This window comes from Lissotriton vulgaris, unplaced genomic scaffold, assembly GCF_964263255.1.
Source record: "Lissotriton vulgaris unplaced genomic scaffold, aLisVul1.2 SCAFFOLD_791, whole genome shotgun sequence".
Classification (NCBI taxonomy): Eukaryota; Metazoa; Chordata; class Amphibia; order Caudata; family Salamandridae; genus Lissotriton; species Lissotriton vulgaris.
In genome coordinates this window covers 835,328-863,077 of record NW_028252882.1, presented here as the reverse complement: position 1 = coordinate 863,077, position 27,750 = coordinate 835,328, and the positions used below count along the sequence as shown (strand labels likewise).

At 45.7% G+C, this 27,750-nt stretch overlaps 1 protein-coding gene across 2 annotated transcripts in view; it reads right to left on the bottom strand.

Moving 5' to 3' along the window:
* The window catches only part of LOC147661229 (secretory carrier-associated membrane protein 3-like), an 84,901-nt gene that overhangs the window by 21,278 nt on the left and 35,873 nt on the right, over positions 1–27,750 (bottom strand). For both annotated transcript variants that reach the window (XM_086951221.1, XM_086951222.1), the window contains exons 2-6: positions 24,704–24,781; positions 14,566–14,730; positions 12,925–13,045; positions 4,814–4,942; positions 4,541–4,700 (exon numbers count right to left, since the gene is read on the bottom strand). In XM_086951221.1, the coding sequence (XP_086807347.1) occupies positions 4,541–4,700; positions 4,814–4,942; positions 12,925–13,045; positions 14,566–14,730; positions 24,704–24,781 (653 nt within the window). The remainder of the gene's footprint in view (positions 1–4,540; positions 4,701–4,813; positions 4,943–12,924; positions 13,046–14,565; positions 14,731–24,703; positions 24,782–27,750) is intronic.

Below are 27,750 nucleotides of genomic sequence, written 5' to 3'. Positions count from 1 at the left end.
GTGTTTCCGTAGTCCAGGCGGCTCGTGACCAGTGCGTGGGTGACCGTTTTTCTAGTTTCGGTGGGGATCCAGCGAAATTTTTTTTGAGCATGCGAAGAATGTTGAAGCAAGATGAAGAAACGGCGTTGACTTGTCTGTTCATCGAGAGTGAGGAATCCAGGATGACGCCCAGGTTCCGTGCGTGGTCCGTCGGGATGGGTGCTTTTCCAAGGGCCTCTGGCCACCAAGAGTCATCCCAGGCGGAGGGGGAGGTGCCTAGGATGAGGACTTCTGTTTTGTCTGAGTTCAGTTTCAGACGGCTGTGCTTCATCCATTCGGCTACTTCTTTCATTCCTTCATGCAGGTTGGTTTTGGCAGTGTTAGGGTCTCTGGTGAGTGATAGGATCAGTTGAGTGTCATCGGCGTAGGAGATGATGTTGAGGTTGTGTTGGCGTGCGATGACCGCGAGGGGGCTCATGTATACGTTGAAGAGGGTGGGGCTGAGTGAAGATCTTTGTGGTACGCCGCAGATGACTTCAGTGGCCTCTGACTTGAATGGTGGAAGGCGGACTCTCTGGGTTCTTCCGGTGAGGAACGAGGTGATCCATTCTAGTGCTTTTCCTTGGATTCCGACGTTTGAGGCGCTGTAAAAGGGTGCTATGACAGACTGTGTCGAAGGCTGCGGAGAGGTCGAGGAGGATGAGGGCGACTGTGTCTCCATTGTCCAGTAGGGTTCGAATGTCGTCTGTTGCTGCGATGAGGGCGGTTTCAGTGCTATGTTTGGCTCGGAAGCCGGACTGTGAGGAGTCGAGGGATTTGTTGGTTTCGAGGAAGGCGGCGAGCTGGTTGTTGACCGCTTTCTCGATGACTTTGGCCGAGAATGGAAGGAGCGAGATAGGGCGGTAGTTTTTGAGTTCGGTGGGGTCAGCTGTGGGTTTCTTCAAAAGGGCGCTGAGTTCGGCATGTTTCCAGCTTTCCGGGAAGGTTGCGGAGTGGAGGGAGCAGTTGATGACGTCTCGGAGGTGCGGTGCTATAATGGAATCTGCTTTGTTGAAAATGTGGTGAGGGCATGGGTCTGTGGGGGATCCTGAGTGGATAGAGTTCATCAGACGGATGGTGTCCTCGGTGGAGATTGGGTTCCAGTCATTGAGGGTGTTCAAGGGGGGTGGGGGTCCTGCAGAGGGTTGGGTGGGTTGGTCTTCGGGTCGGTTGTCGAAGCTGTTGTGGATGTCTGCAATTTTGTTGTGGAAGAATGAGGCTAGGGAGTCGTAGAGGGCTTGAGAGGGGGTGATGTCGTTGGAGTTGGCTGAGGGGTTGGTAAATTCCTTGACGATGTTGAATAGTTCCTTGCTGTTGTGGGCGTTGCTATCTAGTCGGTCCTTGAAAGCGGCTTTCTTGGCATTTCGGATCAGTTGGTGGTGTATGCGAGTGGCGTTTTTGAAGGCGTCCTTGGTGCTGGTGTTTGGGTCTTTTTTCCAGGCCTTCTCAAGGGAGCGACAGAGTTTCTTGGATTTCTTAAGGTCATCGTTGAACCAGGAGGCCTTCTTGCTGCCTAGTTTGATTTGTCGTTTTTTCAGTGGTGCTAGGATATCGGCGCTGTTGGATAACCATTGGGTGAGGTTAGTGGCTGCTTGATCGGGGTTTGAGGAGTGGGCGGGGGGGTTTTGAAGAAGCGATGAGGAGATCTGGTCGATGGTGATTTTGTTCCAGTTTCTTCGCAGAGTGGGTTGGGGGTGGATGTTGGATGTGGATTTGTTGTAGGTGAAGTGAACGCAGCTGTGGTCAGTCCAAAGGAGAGCTGTGGTGTAGCTGAAGGAGACATGTTTGCTGGAGGTGAAGATGGGGTCGAGTGTGTGACCTGCGATGTGGGTGGGGGTAGTGACAAGTTGTTTAAGTCCGAGGTTGGCGAGGTTGTCCAAAAGAATGGTGGTGTTACGGTCGTTGTTATTTTCAAGGTGAAAGTTGAGGACTCCCAAAAGGATGTAATCCTCGGAGGGGAGCGCGTGTGGTGTGATGAAGTTCGTGATGTCTTCACTAAATTGTGCGCGGGGTCCTGGTGGCCTGTAGAGGAGTGTGCCTCTGAGTGTGGTCTTGGGGTCGATGTGGATCTGGAAGTGAAGGTGTTCAGTGTTGGCGAGAAAATATGCAGTACAGTGAAATTAAAGCGCTGCCTAAAATTAATGCACAGAGCGCTATGATTATGCCGGAGCAACGATACTAAACTCTGCAGGCGAGTCAAGGCAAACGAGATTCAGCTGTGGGCTGTGGGCGCTGCACTGGGCTGGAATCCTAATCTTGACAGTAATCATACGAACAGGTGGTCCCTGAAAAATCACTAAGGGCATGATTACGATGTCAGTTGGAGTGGTCTCTGACCGACACCGTTGCAGTTTCGGGACCCACCAACCTCCGGTCGGCGGTTCTGATGCCGCAATTACAATGCGACCAAACATGGTGCAGTTGCATACTCATTTTTTAATGGGAGCTTGTGCTGCAACCGTAAACCGGCCAGAGAACAAGCTCCCATAGAGAAATGGGAGATTCTGTTAATTACTGCACCTCAAAGAGGCCGCAAGGAGAAGGGGGCCCTGCTAGGGGCCCACAAACTCGCTTTCAGACAGGCTTTCCATGTCAAAAAGCCTGGCATGGAAAGCCTGTTGGAAACGATGGGGGAAATGCAGTCATATGGGATTACGTTGTAGTCTCCGACTGGCCGACGGGCTGCTGGAATCCAGCTGGAATGACCGACCAGTTTCACTTTCAACCACCTAGATTGCAATTAGGAGGTCGTAAGTGAGGTCGGACTGGTAAAAAATGCTGGATATATAGGTTACAAGGAAATCCCAAATATCTGTGTGAAGAAAGAAAAGAGGTGAATACACGTGTCACTAGCCACTCCAAGACCTCAGTGGCTAGGTGGAGGATGGAAGTGAGTGCCCTCTTGTAGTTTCAGGTGGAACACTGCGTAAGTGTCCTTCTGAAGGACCAAGAGGAACAATCTCATTCACCAGGAAGAGGTATTTGAGCTCTGTAGAGATGAAGTACAATTTCTTACACCAGAAACTGCGTTCTGGTGAGCGAAAAAGGAATCTCCACCATAATAGCAAATGGTGAAGGTAGTCCGAAGGCTGAAATTGCAAAAGACGTTCCGAGATGCAGGTGGGCCTAGAATAGTGTCCAATAAATTAGAAGTGCTTGGAGGTTATTTTGTCTGAAGGACTCTTCTTTTACCCCACCGAAGCTCGAGTTGGCTATGTTCTTCTTTCATTCCCTGCCTAACACGAGTTTCTACATCACTGCCAGATACCATTATGCATAAGACCAGCTAACGGGCGTCTTGCCTTATGCTTAATAATGAACAATAATCTCCAAGTATTTGAAGCTCCTGGGAAAATAGGAAAACTGTGATAAGCTGAACAGAAGCATCAGAAAAGGAAACATCCTTCAGCCCTGTTGATTATAATCAAATGTACAATTACCTGAATAGTACGGAACGCAACTGAGAAGTAGTCACAACGGGCCGGTTATTCAGGCACAGATTAAGAAGCATATGCTAAACAGGTATAATGGCCAAGACTATGATAAACAGCTAAACACTTACTCAGTGCTGTTCACACCCTAAGAGTCCCGATGCTGTCCGAGTGTTGATGAACCATCCACAATTCCCTGAGCACAAGTCTTTGCTATTTCTGACATTAATCTTCATTGATATGTATCAGAAAGTCTTATGGGTCCAATGAGCAAAATCAACCTACAGGCTGTGCACTTTCAAGATGTGGGCGCCTTCGAGATAAGGGACGGGGTTACCCTATTGAACCTGGTAAATGACACTGCGAAGGAGCATATGGTTCAGAGTGCTGAAAGATACACAGGAAAATAGTAGACAAGATAAGCATGTTGATGCAGATGTATGTACATCCGCAGGTACTGATTGCGCACAAGTTGTTTATTGATTATTGCTAAACGGTAGTTTAAAGGGCTGCCACAATGTGGCAGACATTTATTGGTCACTTGAGTCAAATGTATGCATAAATCATCTTTATGCATTGGCAGAGCTGTGAGATCTAATTCGAACTGCTGCCAGTCAGGATTAAGTGGTAGAAAAGTGAGTCTGGGTACAGGATTACCAAGTTCTGTGCGTCAGCAATGAGGTGAACTGGCAGCCGTCTCTAATATCACAGAAGCAATCTGCCAACACACAAGAGGCAGTACCAGAGGGACATCAGCACACATATGTATGAATGCACATTTCGACACAGCCAGGCCAATGCACCCCTGTCCTGCAGCACCCATGCTTTTCATGCAGTCGGATCCATACATGTTCTCAATGCATCATATTCTAGCCATGCGTCACTGTTCGGCCATACCAATACGAGGGATAGCACACCTAAATAGTAACGGGTCACAGTCCTTTCTCAGCTAGTACAGAGAAGCTAACAAAAATGGACCTTCAACAGGAAACCCATATTAAAATGCTAGACAGAAACTTGTGTCCAAGTCTAGATAATTTGAGGGCAAAGCGGTTAGTGTGACGCAGTCTCTGATGTTTGGGGATACGTACCGGATGGCCTTGTACAATGGCCTGTACCAGCAAAGAAAGGAGCAAGGCGTGAACAGGAGAGCCCAGAGGATGGAAAGGCCAAAGTCTGATCCAACAGAAGATTCCACGCAGAACCACGCCATAGTGGCTATGAAATTCATCAGCAGTGTTCCTGTGCTAACTGCAGGGGTACAAAAAGAAGAGCAGTTTGTTAGAGAGAAAGAAAACGTCAAAGAGAATTCCAGTATCTGTTGCTTTGATGGCTATGGGTGACGTGTCGCGGGCCATACTCACAAAGCCAGAGGTAGTACATGGTATTCATAGTCTTCTGACACTCTAATGGAATCTCCAGTGGGATGTCCTGATAGAAGCAAGGCTGCATTGGACAGAAGGACGGCAATGGGGGCCAGTTGTTCTGCCTCGCTGCAAATCAGAAGATACGCTTAACAAGAAAATCATGGCTTCGGCATCATTCTACCATTAACTATTATTGAAATACACATCCAGACACTTCCAGTATTACTACTGTGGCAGGAGACACTTCAAATTACTACTGGGAAACTACGATGAGTCTATTCTCTCTTTCTCGCTCTCTCTATTGCCCTGAGGAAGCCTTTTTAAGGTGAAATGTGTTGGCTGCGTGTTGGTATTGTAGATGAAAACCCTAAATAAAAGAAAAACTACCATTTTGACAAGGACCCAAGATTCATGATTTGTGCAGATTGTTAATTTATACTCCGATGTGTTTGTTACCTTTCTTTTCTGTGTGTTCTCTCTCTCTCTCTCTCTCTCTCTCTCTCTCTCTCTCTCTCTCTCTCTCTCTCCTCTCCTCTCCTCTCTTCTCTTCTCTTGCACCCACCCACCTTGTCAGCAGTAGATTGCCAACCTTATCAATGTGGGCACAGATTGGAGACGAGGTGGTGAATACCCTTAAACATATCCTTTTGTGGGAGGCACAGACTCACAAGAAATTCCAGCCATGAAACTACAGTTTCACACCTTCATTTAGCCCCTTTATGTAGGATTTGCAAAAGGTGGCAAAATTAGTCGTGCTAGAACCCAAAACCTGATGTAACAAGATCCCGAACAGTCAGACAGACTATTACAAGTGTTCTGATACAATTGAGAATGTTGTCATAGACCCCCACTATGCAGTATTCAGTCTGCATGCGTTTTAGTCAATGAAATACTAAATTATGGTTGTCATTTAGTTCCATGTCATAAAGACCCCTTATTTCTAGTCTTACAGTTTAATTTCACAGCTTAAAGCACTTGGGAAACAAATCGGTTGTTTCCACAGAACCAACTGTGAACCTGAATTTTAATGGAAAAGCCCAGGACTCTCTAAACATATGGAGGTAAGTGCAACCCTAGCCGATACCCAGGCCAGGGTATCTTGGGCTGCCGCTGTAGGGCACATACATAGCTCTAGGTTACCCTGGTTAACGAAAGTGGGTACTGTGCACAAGTTAACTGCCTATTAATTCACCTTTGCCTAAAAGCCCAGCTGATAAAATGCCCTGTACCCGAGAACAAGGCTATTCTACAGGTATGCTCATAGGGACTGGCTTGTGAAGTTGTCCACCGCATTAAACAGCCAGTCACTTTTATCCAGACAGCACTGCCGGTGGTAGTTCGGGTGAAAGCAGAACCACCTTTCTGAGACTGGGACACATATGGACTTTTGTGCGGTCAGATAGAAGGCCAGCAAAAAATGATACAAGTGGATGGCTAGGACACAGGACGACCTGTCAGTGCAGAGCTATTACGAGGACCAGTGATATGTACAAAATGGGTATTATAGACACACACTTGTTCCCATTGTTTTTAGAATGAAAACAAAGAAATTGATGCAACTACAATATTGTTATTGTAAAGGCATAATCTACTTGATGTGTTTTAAAATGGAAAGATTTGCTTTAAAATAAGACTTTTATAATGTAACATGTGTAAGTTGTTAAATGAAGCAACGTTAGAAAATAAATGTAAGCTCTGACAAAGGCATTTCCCCAAATGCTGATTCAGGATATTATGCCTAAACAGTGACCTTCTTTACTTATATAAAATCTCTCAATCTCACCTAAGGACACTTGTGTGTTATTTTTCCTTTACATTAAATGTTCGGCCCAGACTTCTTTCATTTCTATGGAGCAAAAAGTCTCTACATTTTTTTTATATCCAATCAAAAAGCAGTTGTAGGTAGATTTTTTAGAACCCATATTTTTGCAGTTTGGAATATAACAAGTGTTACTGCTGGAAAAACAATACCCTCAAATTTCAGTGGAACGGATTCAGATGATCTCAGCAATACCAGAACATACCTTGCCAATACGCTTCAACTGGTTGGCAAGTTACAATAATAAACGGCGAGATCAGACCACAGGAGTATACTTGTATGCCCAATTGAGACCTGGGTAGTGAATATGTGTAAAAGAAGCAATGTCTCAACAGGTAATAGTTATTAGATTAATAAGCAAACAAGCACATTTAGTTGCAAAAAAGAAAGGAACAGGGAGACTCCAAAGTAAAGGTATGTGCCAGGGGGTAGTATCAGCATGTGTGCACGACTTCTAGGTGCAGATTCCTTACCTTTGAATAGATACCCAAGCAATACCTCTGTGGAGATGGGTCAGCAAATGCAAATAAACCAAAGGGTCCTGCAGGACTGAATGAGCAAAATGCCCAACATGAAGGACCTGACTTAAAGTTTTATAAATGTGTGCAATGATGCCCACGTCGCTGCCTGGCAGCTGTCCAGGAGACGCAGTGGTCCCAGCTTGGTCTCTGGTAGAGTTAGCCTGCAAGCCCTAAGGGGGCTGTTCCTTGGCCAATATGTAGCAGATCTTAATGCACCGGACAATCCATCGTGAGATGATCTTCTTATGTACAGCTTTCCTTTTTTTGCTCCCACATAGCCCACAAATAGTTGATCTTCCATCCTGAACTATCTTCTGTGGTCAAGGTAGAACAACGCTCTGTTTGGGTCCAGGCAATGAAGTCTCTCCTCTTCTCTGGGGGGTTGAAGTGTAGCAAAGAAAGTAGGCAGGGTGATGTTCTGGCCTACATGGAATGGAGTCACAACCTTTGGAAGGAAGGAGGCATGCGTTCGGAAAACCAGCTTGTTAGGGGCACAGGAGTGTGCACAGAGAGCGTTTGCAGTTCGTTGACCCTCTTAGCCAATGTTATGTCTACTAAAAAGGCAGTTGTGATGCCGAAAGCCTACGAGGGCAATTGTGCAGAGGCTCAAATGGTGCACACATGAGAAAGGTAAGGACTAGGTTGAGCTCCCACTGAGGCATGATAAAGGGTGCAGGTGGAAACATATGCTACAGTCCTTTAAGGAGCCTAGCCACAGCAGGTGACAGAGGGAAGGCTGATCTGCCAACCGCAAGAATGCAGACAGAAAACCTTAACTGTGTCCAAAGCAGAGCCCTGCTGGGCCAAACAATGCAAAGAAGAGAACCCGTGAGAGAGGTACAGATTGGGGGTCAACATTGTGGGAAGCCCTTCATGACACAAATTTCTCCTAACGGCTGGCAGATACCGACTTGGTGGAGGGATGTCTGTCTGCCAGAATAACATTGCAGACTTCAGGATGAATGTCGAAAGCTGTCAACTGTCACCTCTCAATCTCAACGCAGGCAGGTGTAGGGTGCGTAGCTTAGAGTGTAGAACCCTGCCCTGTTGCTGAGATGGAAGATCCTCCCAAAGAAGCAACCTAACTGCAGGTCCTATGGTCATGCTCAACAGCTCAAAATACCAGTCTCTCTGTGCCCAATTCAGGGACACAAGAATGACTTGGACCCTGTCATTCCTGATCTTCTTGAGAACTCTGGGCAGGAGTGGTATTGGAGGAAAACATCCAGGAGGCTGGAGCTCCAATTGAAACGAAAAAGAGTCTCCAAGCGAGAGATGTACTGGAAACTCCAGCACGCAGAACTGCTGACATTGTGCATTCTCAGCAGTGGCAAATAGATCTATCCATGGCTCGCCTCACTGCTAAAAGAGGCCTTGCACCACAGCAAAGCCTCTTGACAAAGGGTCCACAACCCCACTGACCTTTTTGTTGCAGTAGCCTTATGGCGGTGATCAATCAATGACATTTATAGAGCGCACTACATACCCGTAGGGTCTCAAGGCGCTGGGGGTGGGGGGTGCCGCTACTGCTCGAACAGCCAGTGATGATGTCTGAACACGTGCACCGACCTTCCCTTGATCGAAAGAAGAAAGGCCTTTAAAGAAAACAAATCGCTTGACGCTTTAACAGGTTTATGTGAAGCTCAAACTCCACTGGAGACCAGAGTCATTTAATCTTCACCTGTCCAGATTGCCACCACAGTCCAGAAGTGACAAATCTGTCACTACAGTCCGCTATGGTTGGAGAGGGGTAGGCCTTTGACCCACTTGTGGTTTGTTAGCCACCACTGCAGGTCTTTTGCAGTCTCTCTGAGATCTGGACCATGTTTCAGAGATTTCCCGGATGCTGAGCACCCTGGGCCTTCAGGTTTCACTGCAGAGCCAGCGGGCACGTATCACAAGCAGGATGCAGGAGGCCACGAGCCCAACAGCCACAGTGCCAGTGTGAGTCTCAACCAAAATCCAGAATAGATACTGAAACCTCTGTATCATAGCCTGAATAGCCTGGATTCACTGATCGGGAGAACATGCCCAAAACTGCACTGTATCCAAAACAGTTCCTATTAAAGGGAGCGTCCGAGTGAAACCGATGTGACTTTGGCATGTTGATAAGTGTGAAGGTGGGTGGCATATGTTTGGGGTGAGCCCGCCTTCAACAACCAGTAGTCTAGGTAGGGGAAGACTGAAATCTCAGACCTCCACAGATGAGCTGCGACCACTGCCATTACCTTGGTGAACACCTGAGGGGCTCTGGTAAGGCTGAAAGGTTCGCACATCAAACTGTGAACTGCTCATGGCCCACCGTGAACCGCAGATGGCATCTGTGGGACGACAAAATGAGGATGTGGAAAGAAGCATCCTGCAAGTCAAACTCACCATCCAGCCTCCCGGATCTAGGGCAGACAAAACTCGAGCGAGCATGAACAGTTAAAATTTTTCCTTCAAGAAGAGGTTGAGAAGGCGCAGAGCTAGGATAGGATTAAGTCCTCTGTCCTTCTGTGGAACGAGGAAGTATCGCAAATACCAACTACGACCTACCTTCTGATGCAGGCACCCTCTCCATGGCTCTCTTCACCAAGAAAGCCTGCACTTCTTGACAAAGCAAGAAGAGATGGTACTCTGTCAGCCAAACATAAGTGGGTGGCATGGGCGGTTGGTGTTCACAAAGGGAAGGTAGTAGTCAATTTGGACCGTCTGTAGTACCCAATGGTCTGATGTTATTGACAGCCACTGTGGGAGGTGATGGCATATCTTGCTTGCCACTTGGTGCTCATGATGGTCTGAGGGCAGACTAAAGACGCTTGGAGTTAGTGGCGGATAGTGGAAGGGGGGTGTGGACTGACATGACTGCTGGCAGCCTGTCCCTCGTGGTCTCTGTGAACCACGCCATCGGCCACGAAAAGGCTGGAAAGTCTGTTGGCCGCAGTTGTTTGGAAGGGTATGGATTTGGTTGGAGATCCCTTCGGTATCCACGAAAGGCGGATTGGGGTTAACAAGGGGCCACAGACCAGTCCAAGGACCTGGCTGTAGCTCTGCAGTTTTTGAAGTTCTCTAGCACTGAATCTGCTTTGTCTCCAAAGAGCAAGAGCCATCAAATGGTATGCCCATGAGGGAAGCCCGGACATGCCCTGAAAAAACAGATGTTCTCAGCCAGGCATGGAATCTTAAGGCCACAGACTATTAAATCAATCTACCTAGCGAGTCGGTCATGTCAAGTCCACATCTGATGGGGAACTTTGCTGCATATCTCTCCCTTCTGCAAAAGTCTGAGAGAGTATGGTCCGGGCCTCCTCAGGGACTATAGGCAGCACTTATGCAACCAAATCCCATAGTGTATGGGAATAACGGCCCAATAGGCATGCAGTGTTCACCGACCACAGTGCCAGGCTGGTGAAAGAGAACATTCTGCCTGAAGGTGTCCAGCCTCTTGGATTCCCTGCCCGGTGGGGTGGTAGGGATGATACACCGAAGCAGGTCCCAGGATGCTCGTTTCAGGTTCAGGGAGGACCAGGCATGGCAGGTTGGGCTGGACTGTTCCCATGAGGAGAGGGTCAAGACTGATTTGCATATGGCTGGGTCCAGACTGGGGTGGCATGGTGAGCAAAAGAACGATAGATTCAACACAGATCGCTTGACTGGGGGTGAGTGGTTGAAAAGTTTCAGCACTCCGTTCATCATCTTGTTGTGTTTGCCGTGGTAGGGAATGCGCCAGGGTGAACGTGGGATGAGGAGGCTTGAACCATCAAGCTTTCCAGGGAAAGAAGCTGGGATACCCAGGAGCAGGGCGATGGTGGTGGGCAATTGTCCTATTCACAGGAGCCCCTTTGCAGGGCTTGGACCAGACACAAAGTAGGACGTCCGTAAGGGCTTCATTCAATGGGAGAAGGGGTGACTCCCGGCAGAAGCACCTCTGACAAGACGTTAGTCTTGACTGCCACGGGGGGTAGATTAAGGGGTAGGACCTCAACTGCACTGCCTACCACCATAACAAACAGTAGCCAAAGTAGGAGGGGAGACCAGTCCAGTGTCAGGTGAGGTAATCAATCCACTGGCCTCACCCAGTTGTTCATACCAGTTGTCCTCCTTAATTGGATCTTCTCCAAAGGAGCCATAAACCACTCACAAATGTCTCCCTCGCCAGGCATATCCATCAAATAAGACACTGGCTCCACTCTGCAAAGGATGTATTCAGCAGGCGCTGGATGTGGGGCCAGATGAAGCCCACCCGGCTCTGTGTCAGAGTCAGAGATGATGATGATGGGGATGGTGGCACCTCAGGTGTTGGCACTGGAGCCGGCGCCAAGGAAGGCTTGTGGGTCTTCCCCGATGCCTTAGAGTACGACGAGGAACGTCAGGAAGCTCTCAGTGAATGGTCAGAGGACCTCCCAGAGGAACAGGACATCGAGCTTTTGGTGTTGACAGACATTGGGCGGCGAGAAGCTTGAGGGATCGCTTCCTCTTTGCCTTCAGGTGTATAGCAAGCCAGTTTTCAAAGTTGTGTCCTCGCTCCAGGCACCAGAAACACACCAAGTGAGGGTCTGTCACCGACATTTGCCGGTGACAGGCCCCACATGGTTTTAAACTACCGGTTTCTCGGGTGGCATCCTCACACCTAGAAATGAAATCTCACAAAAAAGTTCAAAAAAAGTTTTTTAAAAGCCAGTAAAAAAAAGAGGAGTAACTCAATTCGGATCAGTACTATCTGGTATGGAAAGGAAAGAACTCATGTCAGCATGTCGAGGTGGCGTCTATATAGGTACAACCCCCGTCACTTCCGGTGCGGATGACGACGTGGAGTCGAACAACGTTACCCAACGGTATGCAGGAGATCTGCTCAAAAATCTTCCTCATCCAGTCGGACGCCTGGATATGTTCAAAGGTAAGGAACCTGCAGCTAGAAGTCTCTATCTGGATTTTATTTACTAGCTCTCAGCTCCTGCACTTACTTAAAGGCAGAATTTGTGCTTTTATCCCAGTGGTGAGCTAAGAAGGGAATCCCTGCTGAAATACCTTTGTTCTCCAACTCACAAAAACATGGAGATGTCTTGAATATGTAGGAAACTGAAGCAGTGTGAAGCAAACCAAAAAGAAACACCATCAGACATGTTCATGTCCGACAATGCAATCTCAAAGGATCTGTGGCAAAGTAATAACAGACCATTGTAATGCCCATCTTGATGATACTCAATTCATAAAGAGTTAAAACTCTCCAATCCACAAACCTGTGACGTGAAGGATGCATAGAGATCACTTTACCGTAATGTACCGGCTGATAAATGAAATTTCCCATGTGCCTCCTAGTTGAGCAGCACCCAGCATATTCAACAGGGACTTTTGCTCTCTCGTATTCATGCTACGCAGCATAGCAACCATCTTTTTACAAGCTGCTCCAGGCAGAGAACAAGAGTGCTAAATATATCAGGCAACATAAGACTCAGTATTGCAACTAGCTGATCATTCGTCCAGCATCTGCGCCGGCTATCACAAGCAGTTGTCACAGTCTAAGAATCAAGCTATGTGCATATCACACTCACAATACTGATGATCCACCAAAAACATTTAGAATCCACACCTCAGTCTGCGATAGAGTCCTTGTAACGGGCCGTTAGTGTACCTCAAGTCGGACAGCACAGCAAGGTCACACTTTGGGCACAGCATGTGCTACAGAACCCTCTACAACATTTATATAACTAAGCTGACTCCCTCTCGGGACGCCCGTTACCACACAATCGAATATCAATTTCAGTTGACAGAAGATGGCATCATACTTGCTGTATTTCCAAGGCTCGCGTTCCGCAGCTCCCGCTCCCGTCGGTCGAGCTCTTCCGCTTTCCGGTTCAACTCTTCCTGCTGTCGCAGAAGATCAGCAGTCGCTGCTGCTGCTGTCTCCTAAGCCATACGAAGACAGGGACAATGGAGGAAAAAAATCAAAAGAAGCTTCTACAATTCAAGAGATCCCAATGATACAAGTAGAGGTCTGCTACATCAGATATCCATCACCCCATTTGCCCCACCAATGCATACGTTAGAGAGTACCCTTATTGACCCCTTCGCTGCTCATAACGAGCTCAGCTCGTCATGCAGTACACTGGTCGTGAGCTCGTCATGAACCATGGGATATAAGAATTTCCAGCACAGGAGAGGAATCAGCTCAGCAGTTATGTGGTTAAACATCAGTTGCACATGCCTCATTCATGCCACAATGCTAGGTTTTTAGAAGATCAGTATATACAATTCAACAACGCATTACCCACATTCTGCCCACAGATGGCTAACTCACCAAAAAGCAAATATAAATCACAAAAGTGACCCCTATGCGAACTAGCCAGCAAATGGGACATTTGGATGGTGTGCACCCGATGCTGCATAATTGACCTCGATAAATCCCACTGATGACTAGCTCACAGAAAGGGAGTACGCAGCATCTGACACACCGACCACATTCACCCAATGATGGCTAGCTCCCAGAAGACCTGCTCCACTGATGTATGGTTCACACAAAATAAGTATATAGCATTGATGCAGTGCGCACAATCACTTTGCTGATTGCCAGCTCGCAGAAGGCAAGCACTAATGATGGATAGGTCACAGAAGGAAAGCAGGCAGCATTAGCTGGATGACCACTTTGACGTCACCCACAACTGTAAGCCAGACGGAGATAGGTATACAAGACATGGTAGGACCACATCTTATTGGAGTATGCTTCTATCCCCTTGCCTCTCCAGACACTTAACTGCAGAGCTGCACACCGTCTAATACAAGTGAAATTAAAATGGCGGGCTGATTCAGTGTTCAATAGTGAGATCATAAGCGCTTCACAACAATGCCGCCTCATGAGCTCAGAATGCAGGGCTTTGCAAAAGCCTTTATCTCATTCTTTCGCTTCAAATATAAGTGACGAGGGAGATTAAGAGAGCTAGGAAGGCCCAGAGAAATTGCCTGGAACTCCCCTTTAGTGCAACACAACAGCATCAATTAAAGAGCACAGGTAGTGAAAACGTCACTGTGCTGTAAGTATACAATGGACATCGGACATGCAGAAGAACTTCAGATTACGAGCCCACTCAAGTGTGGGCCTCTGCCCACCAGAACACCAATGAGTACTTAACGTTCACCCAGTTTTCTCGCTTTATCCATATAAATGTACCACTCTCCGTGTCCTTTGTTGTCAACCAAGTTCCCACGTCATTCGCCCCACACATTTTTTTCATAGCAAGTCCCATCCATCCCTACTTTCAGATCCATCCACTCTACAACCTCTTATCTTCTTGTCCCCTATGCTCAGTGTCAGTCATGACCATCTTGCACTTTCCTGATCACTCGGCCAGAACGCACTCCACCTCAACAGTTAACCGACAACAAGAGCAACGTAATTGCTGGACTTTCTGCAACCACATGCACACATATACCTGAGAACCATAAGACCCATAGTTCTTGGGTTCTGTAGGGCTGGTCTTCTTAGGTGGCAGTGCGGCTGTAGGTGCAGGCTGCGGCACGCCAGCTGCTGGGAATGGTGGATTCATCACTGGTTGTGCTGGTGGCACCCCTGTGGATGGATGGTACGGGGGAGGCATCTGCAAAGAGAAGCGACATGATGTGGGTGTGAAAGAGGTAATCCAATTCCCTCTGTCCAGCAGATCGCACACTTTAAAGTGGATAAGGGGCTACCTATGAAAAGTGAAAATACGGTTGTCACACTACAGCATAGAAGCAGCCCCCAATTCTACGAAAGCCCTTAAAACTATCTAGGCCCTTACGAGAGTTCATCCAGCTTTGGTTCAACTATAAATGCTCAGACCCTCTAGGCTTTTATCAATTTTGAGAAGGCAACAAAAGGCACAATTTGGCAATTTCAATTGTTCTGTTCATTTTCTGAAATAGTATTAACATGTTTTGAGTCTTAAGTTTTGAACAAACACCTTTTTTCGGCATGTTAAGTAAAAAACAAATGGAAAGTTGATTATTTGAGCTTTTGCCGCTCCTGTGCCTAGTGCATGAAGGGCAAGGAGCTGAGGTTGGACGGACCTGCTGAGGGAGTGTGTATTGCTGATCATTTACACACAAGGTGACGCCCTCCTCCAACCACGCCCCTAAACGATAACCACTTCCTTGTTTGAACAGTCAAGGTGCTTGCCGATTGGACCACACAAGGTCAAGTTGCCTAGATTATTAAGCACTGCTCTGTTCCCTACGCCGATGGGCCTACAAAGACACCTTGCCTCAATTTATAACATACCGATATAGCTTTCAAAAATAAGTAAATAAATAATGATAGCCCAGTGCCCTCCGATTTAAAACCCAGTGACAGGAAAAAAACCTCAGATTACTTTTATGGCTGATTTATTCGCCCTGCACAAACAAAGTCAAATGAAAGACTCATGATTGAGGTTGGTGGCAGACATTGAAACTGTTCACAGTGCATGTACATAGGAAAGAACTAAAGAGAGAAAGAAGGTCAATGAAAAAGGAGTAAACATCAATCTCTAAAGCATATGTATAGCATTTGATATTGTAAGTACAAAGGCAGAAAAGTCGGATATTGGCTTCCACAACTGTCCCAGTTTTCAGGATCTGTTCACCACCGAAAGTATACACTTCCTGGTGGGAAAAGGAGCCAGATTTTTACCCATGAGAATGCCAACTCTCCTTGGCTTTTATTATTTCAATAATGATGCCTCTCCGTGATCGCTCGCTGCATCAGTTAATTTCTAACACTCATTGTAGAATTGCCAATGCACATTAAGAAAGTCAAGTAGGAAATCTGTTTTCCATCAAACGTATGCTTCTCAAACTACGCCCTAAATCTTCGCTCTGGCTTCAGCCTTTTAAATAGGCATTTCTTGTAAAGGTTGACGATCAGCTCGCTCTCCTATGGTCATCGCAAGGGAATCTGGAAGCATTCTCAGGTGACATGGTTCATGCAGTATGTTCAACCCACTCTGTTAACAGATTACATTTTGGTAACCAAAGTGCTATGGAGGTCTCAAAACAGGTATGAAACTTACAGAAATGGGTGGGTACTTCCTCAAAGTATAATACAGAATACAGCTGGATATTTAAGGACCTAGTCCTACGTCAGTCATTTATTGTCTTATTGTCATTGACATGGCAAGATATCCGAACATCTCTGGAATCCGGAGATTGCTCCAATAATGGGTGAGAGGCGAGGAGCGATGCCATGTTTCTTCCCACTCTTCCGGATTGAAGAGTCCATATAGCTTTGAGAGTCTTTAGTCCGAACCTGGTGAAGACGGACGAAGCTGCCAATAATCTTGCTTCTTGTGCTACGCCTTTCGCTTTACAGCACTAGGATATGTGAATGTGCACTAACAAACCACTACAGCGCCTTCTGGCTTTCCTACCGATAGTGGGGAGGCCACAGAATGGCTGGCGAGTGTTATGCAATCAATAGTTAGGTTGTGCCAACACCAGCCGCTGTTGGCAACACAAAGCAGGCTTATGCAGGTTAATGGATGCCCTTGGGCGGCATCACCACAACCAAAAGAGAGCTATGGTGACGGCGAGTGCCGGAGGCTTCTACTGTTTCGGATCGCCAGTACAAGATATTCAAGGTCTTCGGCAGGTGAATAACAGGGAGCATAAGCGCTCACCGCTAGGATTAATTACTCGCTTGTCACCTGAGCCAGGCTAGTGAGGAGTGGAGCATCCACCCTACCACCAAATTCCTGGGCAGATTTGGTGTTTGGGGCGCAACGTATCCCATAGTATAGGATTCCTTCTCCTTGACCCTGAAATTGCTTTGATGCCATCACTTCTATGAGCGCATCTTCTACCGTTAACTGCTCAAGAGAAAACTGCAGTGATAGAACATGTTAAAAAACACAGTACAATACAAAACCCCTGCAAAACAAAAGTCATGTTCCAACCAAACCGTTCTCTGGATCGTCCCCAAAAAAGATAAAAAATCTACCCTTCAGCGTGGACATCTCTCTCTCTAGAGGACATGAAAGTGATTAACAAAAGCCTCAACGCGTACCGCTAAACACAAAGATAACATCAAAACAAAAAGAAAACTGCTTTATGTATTTGCCTTAACTGAATCCGAGGAGTTCGGGCTTGCCACAAAGGATAAAATGGAAAATAATTCACATAAGTATTTTCCCAACTACTAAAACAGACGTCCCATTCATAATTCATTAAAAACATTGTCTACTTGAACACAAAAGAGGCACTCACGGCAGAAATATCCTCCTCAGGCAATTTTAAGTACATGCACCAGGTTTGCATTTTATTTCAAGACACAAACCTCATCTTTATGGGTTTTTGCAAGCCCCCATAAGGTTGGAGGCTCTTTTCCTGAAGGTGCACCAGTCTGCAGAGGAGGTATTATCCGACCTAGATTCATTCAACCATTGCCGTGTGCAGGACACAAGGAGCGCCCTTATAGAAGCAAGCCTCGAAAAATCTACTCGCCCACTTGCTACGGCGAGTCATTTGGGCCTATTGGTCTGTTCGGGTGAGGGAACTTTAGCTGGAAAGGAACAGATGTTCTATTCATTCAGAAAGTTAATGAGCATTAAAGATGCCTCTAAATCTTGTTTTTATCTTGACACATTTGATGACCGTTTAAAGAGAGAAGTCAAAAGTTAGCTTGTGTCTTTTTACAAATTGCTGCTTATCTTATCCTGGAGATTGGTGTTTACTTTTCTTTCTCTGACTGCAGTTAGAGGATTTTGTCATGTGAACGGTCTGAAATTCACTGGGAAGCAAAAGGCTGTAGGATGTCAGTTTTTTTCTAACAAACATTTAAATGTATTTTTCTAGTTAGATACCAGAGCGTTTTACAGAGAATACAAAACAACATATACAAGGAATAAACATATATATATATATATATATATATATATATATATATATATATATATATATATATATACACATACATATACATACACAAACACACAATAGCTGGTGTAGTAGATGGACGATATACTTCGGGGATAGCGATGGAATAATTTTCAAATGAACAGTACAAATATAAAAAAATATATCAGGAACTAAGAAAGCAATTTTTTTGTAAATCCGAAGAGTGATGGAAACAAAATTGTAAATAGGAGCAAAACAATTCATAACGCTTTCTTTGGTGATGTGCAAATGATAAATATTTGCTGAAACTCAATTTCGAAACATTGTGCGCTATATAGTTTTATCAATAAAACTGCACGTCGGTGGCAAATTCTGTGGCCATTTTATTGGAAAATGTGCGGACTGCAAATTACTTTGTGCTCCAACTTCATGCTTTAGTTATATATTTATTCAAAGTGAAAGTTTTCAAACATGAACTGAGAAACTTTCCTGCCCCAGTCCTTATGAAAATGGGGTTAGTGAACTAAGAGGCAAGTCAGGGGTCATGCGCATCATATATGTGGCTAGATTTGTATTAAATATGCACATGTGCGGCAGACATGCTTAACTTACATATTTGAAGGTGTTCTCATATGTGATAACGAAGAAAAAGGTGACTGTGAAATAAAATGTTCGCCCAGGATCACACAATTTGAGACCAGTTTATGGGTCAAGAGCATTACACTTAGGTCAAGTAGATTCTTTAAGTCAGTAGATATGCAGGTCTGACAACATGTTTATAAGTGTTCGAGGCCTGAGAAGTATTCCTCTTGTAAATTTTGACCATTCATCGAAACGCTAATCTAAACGTAATAAACACTTTAACTTCAATCTTCATGACTAAGGCAAATCCAAGGTAGCTCCTTCAAAAGGGACTCTCCATCAAGGGCTAATGTTGGGCTCCTGTGAAGGATGCTAGAATGGCATGTTCAAACCAGCATTTGTATTTACACCACTTTGATCCCGAACAACACGTTACTATTTTGGTTTGATATTTGTAGAGTTCTTAAGCAATAAGGAATACCAATACTTTTCACAAAGATTATTATTTTAAGGAGCACTTCATTTTATTCATGAATAACTCACTCGTCTACGCAAATTCTCTTAGCAGAGTTTTGTTATTACAGTATTACATAGAGAGGGGTCTCTTGTCATGCTGCTATCCTCAGTGAGTAACAAAGGACTCCTGGCTAGGAGCAGTCAGGATTTGGCAACGGCAGCTTGGAGAGTTAGGACTCTAGTGAGAAAGCCTCCCGTTGGGCAGAGAAACAGTCTTATATGACAATAGATTCCCTATAATGAACACAGGATGGAATGACAAATGCAAAATGAAGAAAATTTATATTTTCTTTGCTATATATACGCACATTATTGATGAATAGGCAATGTGAGATTAACTTAAGGGCAGTGGGAGTTAAAATTAGGAAAATGTAAGGTAAGGGTTAGACAGGTAGTTTTATAAGTCCAGACCATGCTATTGCCACTGTATTAGTGAGTCTTCGGAATAAAGCTGGAACCAGTGATGGGAATAGGTGTGATGCAGTGTATCATCTTCACAGTTGGGTCATTGCTGTATTCAAAGTAAAGCTCATCGAAAAGTTTATCGGCATGCAGTCTTCCTTTTTGGTGCATTTGTCTGTTTTTTCATTTTTTGTTCTCATATAGATTCAGTTGAAATCGAGGCATAAGTAGCATAAATGTCAGCCATAATGCATAAGAGGGAAGAAACTAACCCACCAGTGCAGAATAAGAACAATCGAGGTAAGGTAGAGTAGTGCAATGAATAGATAGAAATGAAGATTGTGCCTACCTCAAACCAACCCGACTAACTCTCAAAGTTTAACGCGCATTGCAAAATGGATGAAGAGGCAGTCAGTGGGCAGGCGACAGAGAAAAGGAGTGATAGGGCAAATGTGTGCAAAAGCCAGAGGGAAGGAGAGAAAAAAGGAAAGATAAGACACAAGAATTGTTACAGCAATAGGTAAATGACAGAGCCAACATGGGAAGCTACCGGTCATCAATAGAAAGGAGAAAGAAAGACTTGTGACCAGTAAAGTATTAAAGGGTGGCTATAGTGGAGTATAAAGGGGGAAGGAAGAAGAGTTCTCTGTGGTGTAGTAGCCAGATAAAGTGAGGGTTAAGGGTCTAAACGAATTCTAAAGGGAAACGTTTTGAAGGGGAAGAAAAGGGACATGGGTGCAGTGCTGGAGAACAATGAGTGAGCAACAGTGGTGGGGGAAAAAGTCACTGGGCTCCAACATACATTTTCTGGAGGGGTTACTCATCGGGGTAGCCACTGCATTGGTTAAATCATTTCAGACTTTGAGGGATGAAAGAATGTGGGTGTTATCCACCTACTACAACGCATGTCTATCACTTGATCCATAGTGCAAGTACAGAACCAGCACAGAACCAGCAGGGGAATATTCAAAGCTCCAGGGAGAAGTGGTCTTGGAACCCCTGCAATTGAACATAAATTCCTTCAGAAAGTTTGTTCAGGGTTATTGGATAGAGATTGCTGATGCACTCTTGTTTTTTAACATTAATCCTCTCAGAAACCGATCTTGTGCAGAAAAGTCCTCCTTCCTGAACACCTTTGGGCTTGCATGGTTCTGTGCTCCCAGATGGACCGAACAGCCCTGGCCCGGGATAAGTATGAAGAGTGTATTCAGGACAGGTAGAGAGGCTGAGAGGGAGAGCATTATCGGCTTGTCAAAGATGATACCACTACCTTTTTTGGTTGGGGATTTTCCAAAGGCGGCCATAGACTGATGGGCTAGATGTACAAAGCAAATACCAGAATAGTAGGAATGGGTAGTGGTCGAAGAACCAACAACTCTGCAGCTCACTGAGTGGTGCTGGAGGATATGAATGGGTTCCTGGTCATTGGCATGCGCTGTATTTTCATCCTAAAGCTTTTTGGAGCAAAGTAGATTGCTGCATTGCTGGGTCTGCTCAGAATCAGTGAGCCACCAGTACCCGCAATAAAAAGGAACGTCAACGCCAGCGAGGTGAATATTGCTAAGTGAAAGAAGACAGGTGGGGTTTCAGGACCTTGAAGGTTCAAAATAGAGCAGACAAGAAAGGGCAAATGAGTGACTCTGGAATCTAATCTAGGGCAATATGGAGACACCCCAGCAAATGTAGGGTGAGAGAACACGGGGTCAAGGGCTGACCATAAAGAAGGAATTAGTCTCACCGGTTCAGGATAGTCATGAAGATGCCACTGTGCAAATGTCGATTTACAAAAGGGGGGTGGTGATGAACAGAGTGTCTGAATTGAGCAGACCACTCTTACCCAGTCCAAAGATCAGGGCTTGATCCATCACCGTTATTTATCTCACTGCCCCATCCCAGCTCAGAACCTGGCTATATGCAAATCAGTCTGTCCCTGGCCCAGTGCATCATGGGAACAGGGCAGACTAAACTACCAAGCTAATTCTTTACCAGAAAGGAGACAAGCTACCGGGGACCGGTTTCTGGCATTTCAGCCTCTTCGGCCCGGCTTGCTTGAATCCTGATGGAGCAGTGAGAAAGGGACTCATGTCTGAGTATACCCTGCCACACCTATAGTGGCCAAAATCGATTTACAAAAGGGGGTGGTGATGAACAGAGTGTCTGAATTGAGCAGACCACTCTTACCCAGTCCAAAGATCAGGGCTTGATCCATCACCGTTATTTATCTCACTGCCCCATCCCAGCTCAGAACCTGGCTATATGCAAATCAGTCTGTCCCTGGCCCAGTGCATCATGGGAACAGGGCAGACTAAACTACCAAGCCAATTCTTTACCAGAAAGGAGACAAGCTACCGGGTGAGAGCTTTCTGCTTAATTCAGAGACTCTGTCCCTCACCACCCCTTGTTGTAAATATTTTTGTCCACCTTAAGCGTGGAAGGGTATTCTCAGATGTGAGACCCTTGCTCATTGCACCATCAGGATTCAAGCAAACCGGACCGAAGACGGCTGTAATGCCAGAAACCGGTCCCCGGGAGCTTGTTTCCTTCCCAGTGTAAGAATTGGCTTTTGTAGTTTGGTTTGCCCTGTTCCCATCATGCACTGGGACAGGAACAGACTAATTTGCATACAGCCAGGTTCTGAAACTGGGATGGTGCAGTGAGCTAAAAAACGGTGTTGGATCTAGCCCTGATCTCTTGACTGGGTGAGAGCTTTCTGCTTAATTCAGAGACTCTGTCCCTCACCACCCCTTGTTGTAAATATTTTTGTCCACCCTAAGCGTGGAAGGGTATTCTCAGATGTGAGACCCTTGCTCATTGCACCATCAGGATTCAAGCAAACCGGACCGAAGACGGCTGTAATGCCAGAAACCGGTCCCCGGGAGCTTGTTTCCTTCCCAGTGTAAGAATTGGCTTTTGTAGTTTGGTTTGCCCTGTTCCCATCATGCACTGGGACAGGAACAGACTAATTTGCATACAGCCAGGTTCTGAAACTGGGATGGTGCAGTGAGCTAAAAAACGGTGTTGGATCTAGCCCTGATCTCTTGACTGGGTGAGAGCTTTCTGCTTAATTCAGAGACTCTGTCCCTCACCACCCCTTGTTGTAAATATTTTTGTCCACCCTAAGCGTGGAAGGGTATTCTCAGATGTGAGACCCTTGCTCATTGCACCATCAGGATTCAAGCAAACCGGACCGAAGACGGCTGTAATGCCAGAAACCGGTCCCCGGGAGCTTGTTTCCTTCCCAGTGTAAGAATTGGCTTTTGTAGTTTGGTTTGCCCTGTTCCCATCATGCACTGGGACAGGAACAGACTAATTTGCATACAGCCAGGTTCTGAAACTGGGAGGGTGCAGTGAGCTAAAAAACGGTGTTGGATCTAGCCCTGATCTCTTGACTGGGTGAGAGCTTTCTGCTTAATTTAGAGACTCTGTCCCTCACCACCCCTTGTTGTAAATATTTTTGTCCACCCTAAGCGTGGAAGGGTATTCTCAGATGTGAGACCCTTGCTCATTGCACCATCAGGATTCAAGCAAACCGGGCCGAAGACGGCTGTAATGCCAGAAACCGGTCCCCGGGAGCTTGTTTCCTTCCCAGTGTAAGAATTGGCTTCTGTAGTTTGGTTTGCCCTGTTCCCATCATGCACTGGGACAGGAACAGACTAATTTGCATACAGCCAGGTTCTGAAACTGGGATGGTGCAGTGAGCTAAAAAACGGTGTTGGATCTAGCCCTGATCTCTTGACTGGGTGAGAGCTTTCTGCTTAATTCAGAGACTCTGTCCCTCACCACCCCTTGTTGTAAATACTGTGCAAATGTGGCAGGGGATATCAACAGTTTGGAACTCATTCTTTTAGGTGCAGGACAGAGTAAGACGGGCAGCATTAGAGTTGTCTAATAAAACAGGTTATGAAGAGTAGACGGCACAGTATCAGTGGTCACAAATTGTAGGTTTGGATGATCCATTGTGCATCACAGAAGCAGGAAGACTGGACTAAAGCAGGCCTAATGTTGGCCCTGGACTGAGCTTAACCACATGGCTGCTAGGCGTTTTCCCGTCCTGTGCTGCACATTATTGTTTTACATTGTTTTATGACGAGCTGGCCTTGTCATCAGCGCACGGCAGGTAAGCGCCATGACGAGCCCAGCTCGTCATTAGCTTCGAAGGGGTTAATGCAGTGGCATTGTTGCAATAAGATCTCAATAATGAGAGCAAAGATTAATCTGCCATTGGATGCGGATGGTCGGTAAAAAGGCACGAGCTGGCTCAATTATGGAGACCAGGATGAATACTTTAATATAGAAGCTTATTTAAGGCTGGCCAGAATAGAATATATGAAAGGTACAGGAAGGGTGACAGAAATCTAGGTTAGGGTGTTTATGTTACATACCAAAATCTGGTTGAACAAGGTGCTGTCCTGAAAAAGAGGTTAACAGGGGAAGTTCTGTATTTGCAGGTGCACAAGGATTGTCATCTCAGTCTTAATGGATCACCATTAGGGCTCTGGGGGAAATTTGTTACATAGCTCTGCTATCCCTGTAGCTTTAAAAGACACAAGATATGTGAGCCATTAGTGCAGATTCAGGACAGGTTACTCACCTCGTCGTCTCTCTCTTCTGGTAAGGAAATTATTATTGGTGGCTGCTTAGCCAATCATGAACGCCATTGGCACTGAGGGTGAAATGGTACTAGTTCATCATCCACTGGCATCAAAAACTATGTGGAGGACTGTGTGAGGACTATGAAAAGACAAATCAAGTTTAAGGGAGGGGGACACAGCAACAGCCTTATGACTGCTTCATGTGGTCAAACTGCTTAATAAGGCGCTGATTTTGTTCCTTGCGGCAACTGGATTCTGTTAAATAAGTTAAACCCATATTTCAGCGTCAGAACACCTTAGGGTAGCCTCTGTGCTCTATAAATCCAATTAACATAACATAACATTTAAGCACAATAAGCTTAAAATGTGAATGATAGGTGCCCACTCTGAAAATTCCTAGAACTAACAAACGCAAGATGATTGCAGCAAAGTTAACAGCAGCTTTGTTACACATACACGAAAATTAAGAGGGACTGTTTGATTTTGTTGGCTGTGTTGTTTTTTGGTGGGTCAGGCATGATAGCGTGGAGGTTGCAGAGGCCTGCATTTCGCCTCGACAGCCCACAATTACCATTACAATATAATGAACTGGCAGCAGGAGACTTGAATTAACAAAGGTGTTTCTTACCCCTCTGTCGTCGAAAGGGTTGTAAACATCCAGGGTCGCATACTGGTTGCTGGGCTTGTGCTCCGTCACGGCTGGATCCTAAGAAAGTCAAAAGGAATCCATGTCAATACATACAGAAAGCACAGTGTGCACATAAACCTTCCTCGGGAGTGAATACTGTTTCCCTAAGAAAAGAAAGACAATACACCCAACCCAATAAAGTGCAGCTACACAAGACACCTATTCTATACTTCAATGTCCTCTATGTAGGACTGGTTTAAAATAGAATTATTTTAATAAACTGCAGTTTGTCAGAGAATTACGAAGCCTCTGAAGGTGGTGGCCATTTAACAGGTCAGCAGCCTTACCTAGGTAGGCTTTTGTCCTCTCAAGATAGCTCCCCACTCAGATATCGGATGACTTTCCTTATTTGGAGAATAGGAATACCTTTTTAGGTTTCTCCTGCACAGGGCTTGCACCGTGCTTGTGAAATCTATTATTTTTAATATAAACATAAAATGGGATTACATCCCGCTACCTGGCTTTTCATTGGTTCCTGTGAGTGCCACTTTCTTTTCCTACATTTATATTGGCTGTAGCTTATTTCCTGCACTTACTGATGCTTGTTCCTCGTCTGCTTTGGTGAACTATTTTTTTCATAAAGTTTTGCCTCTTTTTGCTTTTTCGTCACATTGCATGCATGAAGCACATTTATATAGCAACTTATCACCCGGAAGATTAAGTGATTTGCCCAGAATCATAAGATGTTGAGCCGTAGAGACTTGAACTGGGATCCCCAGCTCTTAAGTCAGCAGCTCTGCCCGCTGCACCACATCCTCTCCACTCCCTTGTTACTTGTCAGGAAGATCCTTCCTTCTTTGGAAAATGATTGATAAAAACAGCTTTTTATTCATCACACAGGTAAAACCAATGCATTACCAATGCTCGTTACTTTGAAGCGTAACTTGAGGATATTCAGGATTCACAAGGTCTGACAGAACACCATTCCTGTTGAAAACGAATACGGAGATCTATGCCCACAGGATACTGGTAATCTTTTTAGGGGAAGAGCATACATTTTTCTTTCCATCTCACTGGGTTTTGAAATGCATAGCTGCCAAGTTGGCCGTACAATTCACAACATCTTCAGCCCACCCCATCCCCTTAGCCGAATGCATAGCTGCCAAGTTGGCCGTACAATGCACAACCTCTTCCCTTAGCCAAAAGGTCTGTCTGCATGCCAAAAAAGCCCTGGAACCCTTCATAAATGCCAAAAGAGAAACTTCATGCCACAGAAGAAAGAAGCCAGAGTAGGCTGAATGAGACATATGACCGTAGACCACTGAGCCACAATGGCCAAGAGCCGACAAGCTGGTTTTCACGCCTGAAGCGATATCCATGCAGCAGTAAATTCAAAGCATGTAGTATCACAGTTGGCCAGCGGACAGTCTCTCTTTCAGGAAGCCTCCCTCGAGTGTGCAGACGCTTGATGAATAAATTATGGAGCAGGACTGAGAAGGGAGTACAGGGATCAATTTGGTAATTAGCAGGCTGCACTTCAGATACAAACTGCATGAGGCTGACTCAGGCAATGCAGGAAGAAAGGACTTGGTGGAGGCAGGAGGGACGGGAAGCAATTCCTTGCAGGTTTGCTTCGCAGACTGGGCAAATCGACAGGATGCGAAGGGCTTGGGAGGGAATATTTTGCTAAAAACGCGGCGCCATCAAACGGTTATGTCCAGCGTTTGCAGGAGAAAGCATTAGCGAGAAGGCACCATATTCAGGGTACAACCCCCGGTATGAAGTGCAGCAGAAACCCATCACTAGAAGGGGCTACAGAGATCTCTGGGTAAGCGCTTCGGGCTGCCCAACACCAGTACTACAGAGACATTAAGCCAACACCCTTACTCCAGGATAAGAAAGGATTGATGGTCTATCCAAACATTAAAATCTGCCATTTTGTAGGGGCAACCCTTGCCATTCCTGAACGATGATACATTTAGATATTTTTCCACCGCCTCTCCGATGTCACCCACCTCTAGCTCTGTTGACAACTAAATAAAACCAGACTCAGACAGGCAAGAGCCGGAGCATGGTGCACAGGGGTTCTGGATGCAAATAATCTCTTAAAAGAGGAGCGAGGGAAAAGTCCTGTAACTCGGTGCCCCTAAGTCTAGCCACATTACAATCAGGGCCACTGGAATTATGAGATTGTGCTGCTGCAGCGGTTTTCGCATAATTGTATATTTGCCGCATAACCCATCATTTGCCACATAATCTTCAGATTTTAACAAAAAAATGTATTTCTAGCTCCAATTGTTCAAAAAGTTAGCATAACACAGTGACACATGTTTTCGAACAGTGAAAGAACCCTTGCAAAGGTTGACTGGTCACCTTTCTATAGCCTGTTGCTATATTTGGGTGTTAAACTGGTACTAATGAGGTTCAACTAATGCCCAGACAGAGTTAACAAGTTTCAAAATGACAGAATCATGAAATAATACTATCACAAGATGCACCGCACAATGCCACATAATGTGCAGTTTCTTTCCGCATGATTTGCCCCTCTCCCGCTGCATGATTCCAGTGGCCCTGATCATGATGCATGAGGCGAATCACACCTTCAGCTGACGCAGCGCCAGCACTGCAGTGCCTCCTATTGCATCACCCCTGGCAAAGACCCAGTGAGCCTGCAAGAAAAGAAACACCGTGCACATCTCCGGATACTTATGCAGACGTCATCAAAGTGCATTTAAATACATTCAGCCATGGGGGAGGTGGGGCAGCACTTATCCCTTCCAGCCTAACTCTGTAGCTATCCGGTGGTCATTTCAGTGTGCACGGTAGCCATCTCCGCCTTTCTCCAGGCCTTTCACTAAAACCAAAAAAACACAGCCTCAGTGAAGTGTTCTCTTGAACATGCCCAGCTGATGAGCCTATCAAACCTAGAAATGGGGACTGGGATGTTGGTGGCATGGGCACTACTTTGTACTGGCCCCAATAGTTCATATTTAAGGGTTAAACTGGCAGGATAGCATTAACAAATGTGCAGGTTGACCCACTTTATT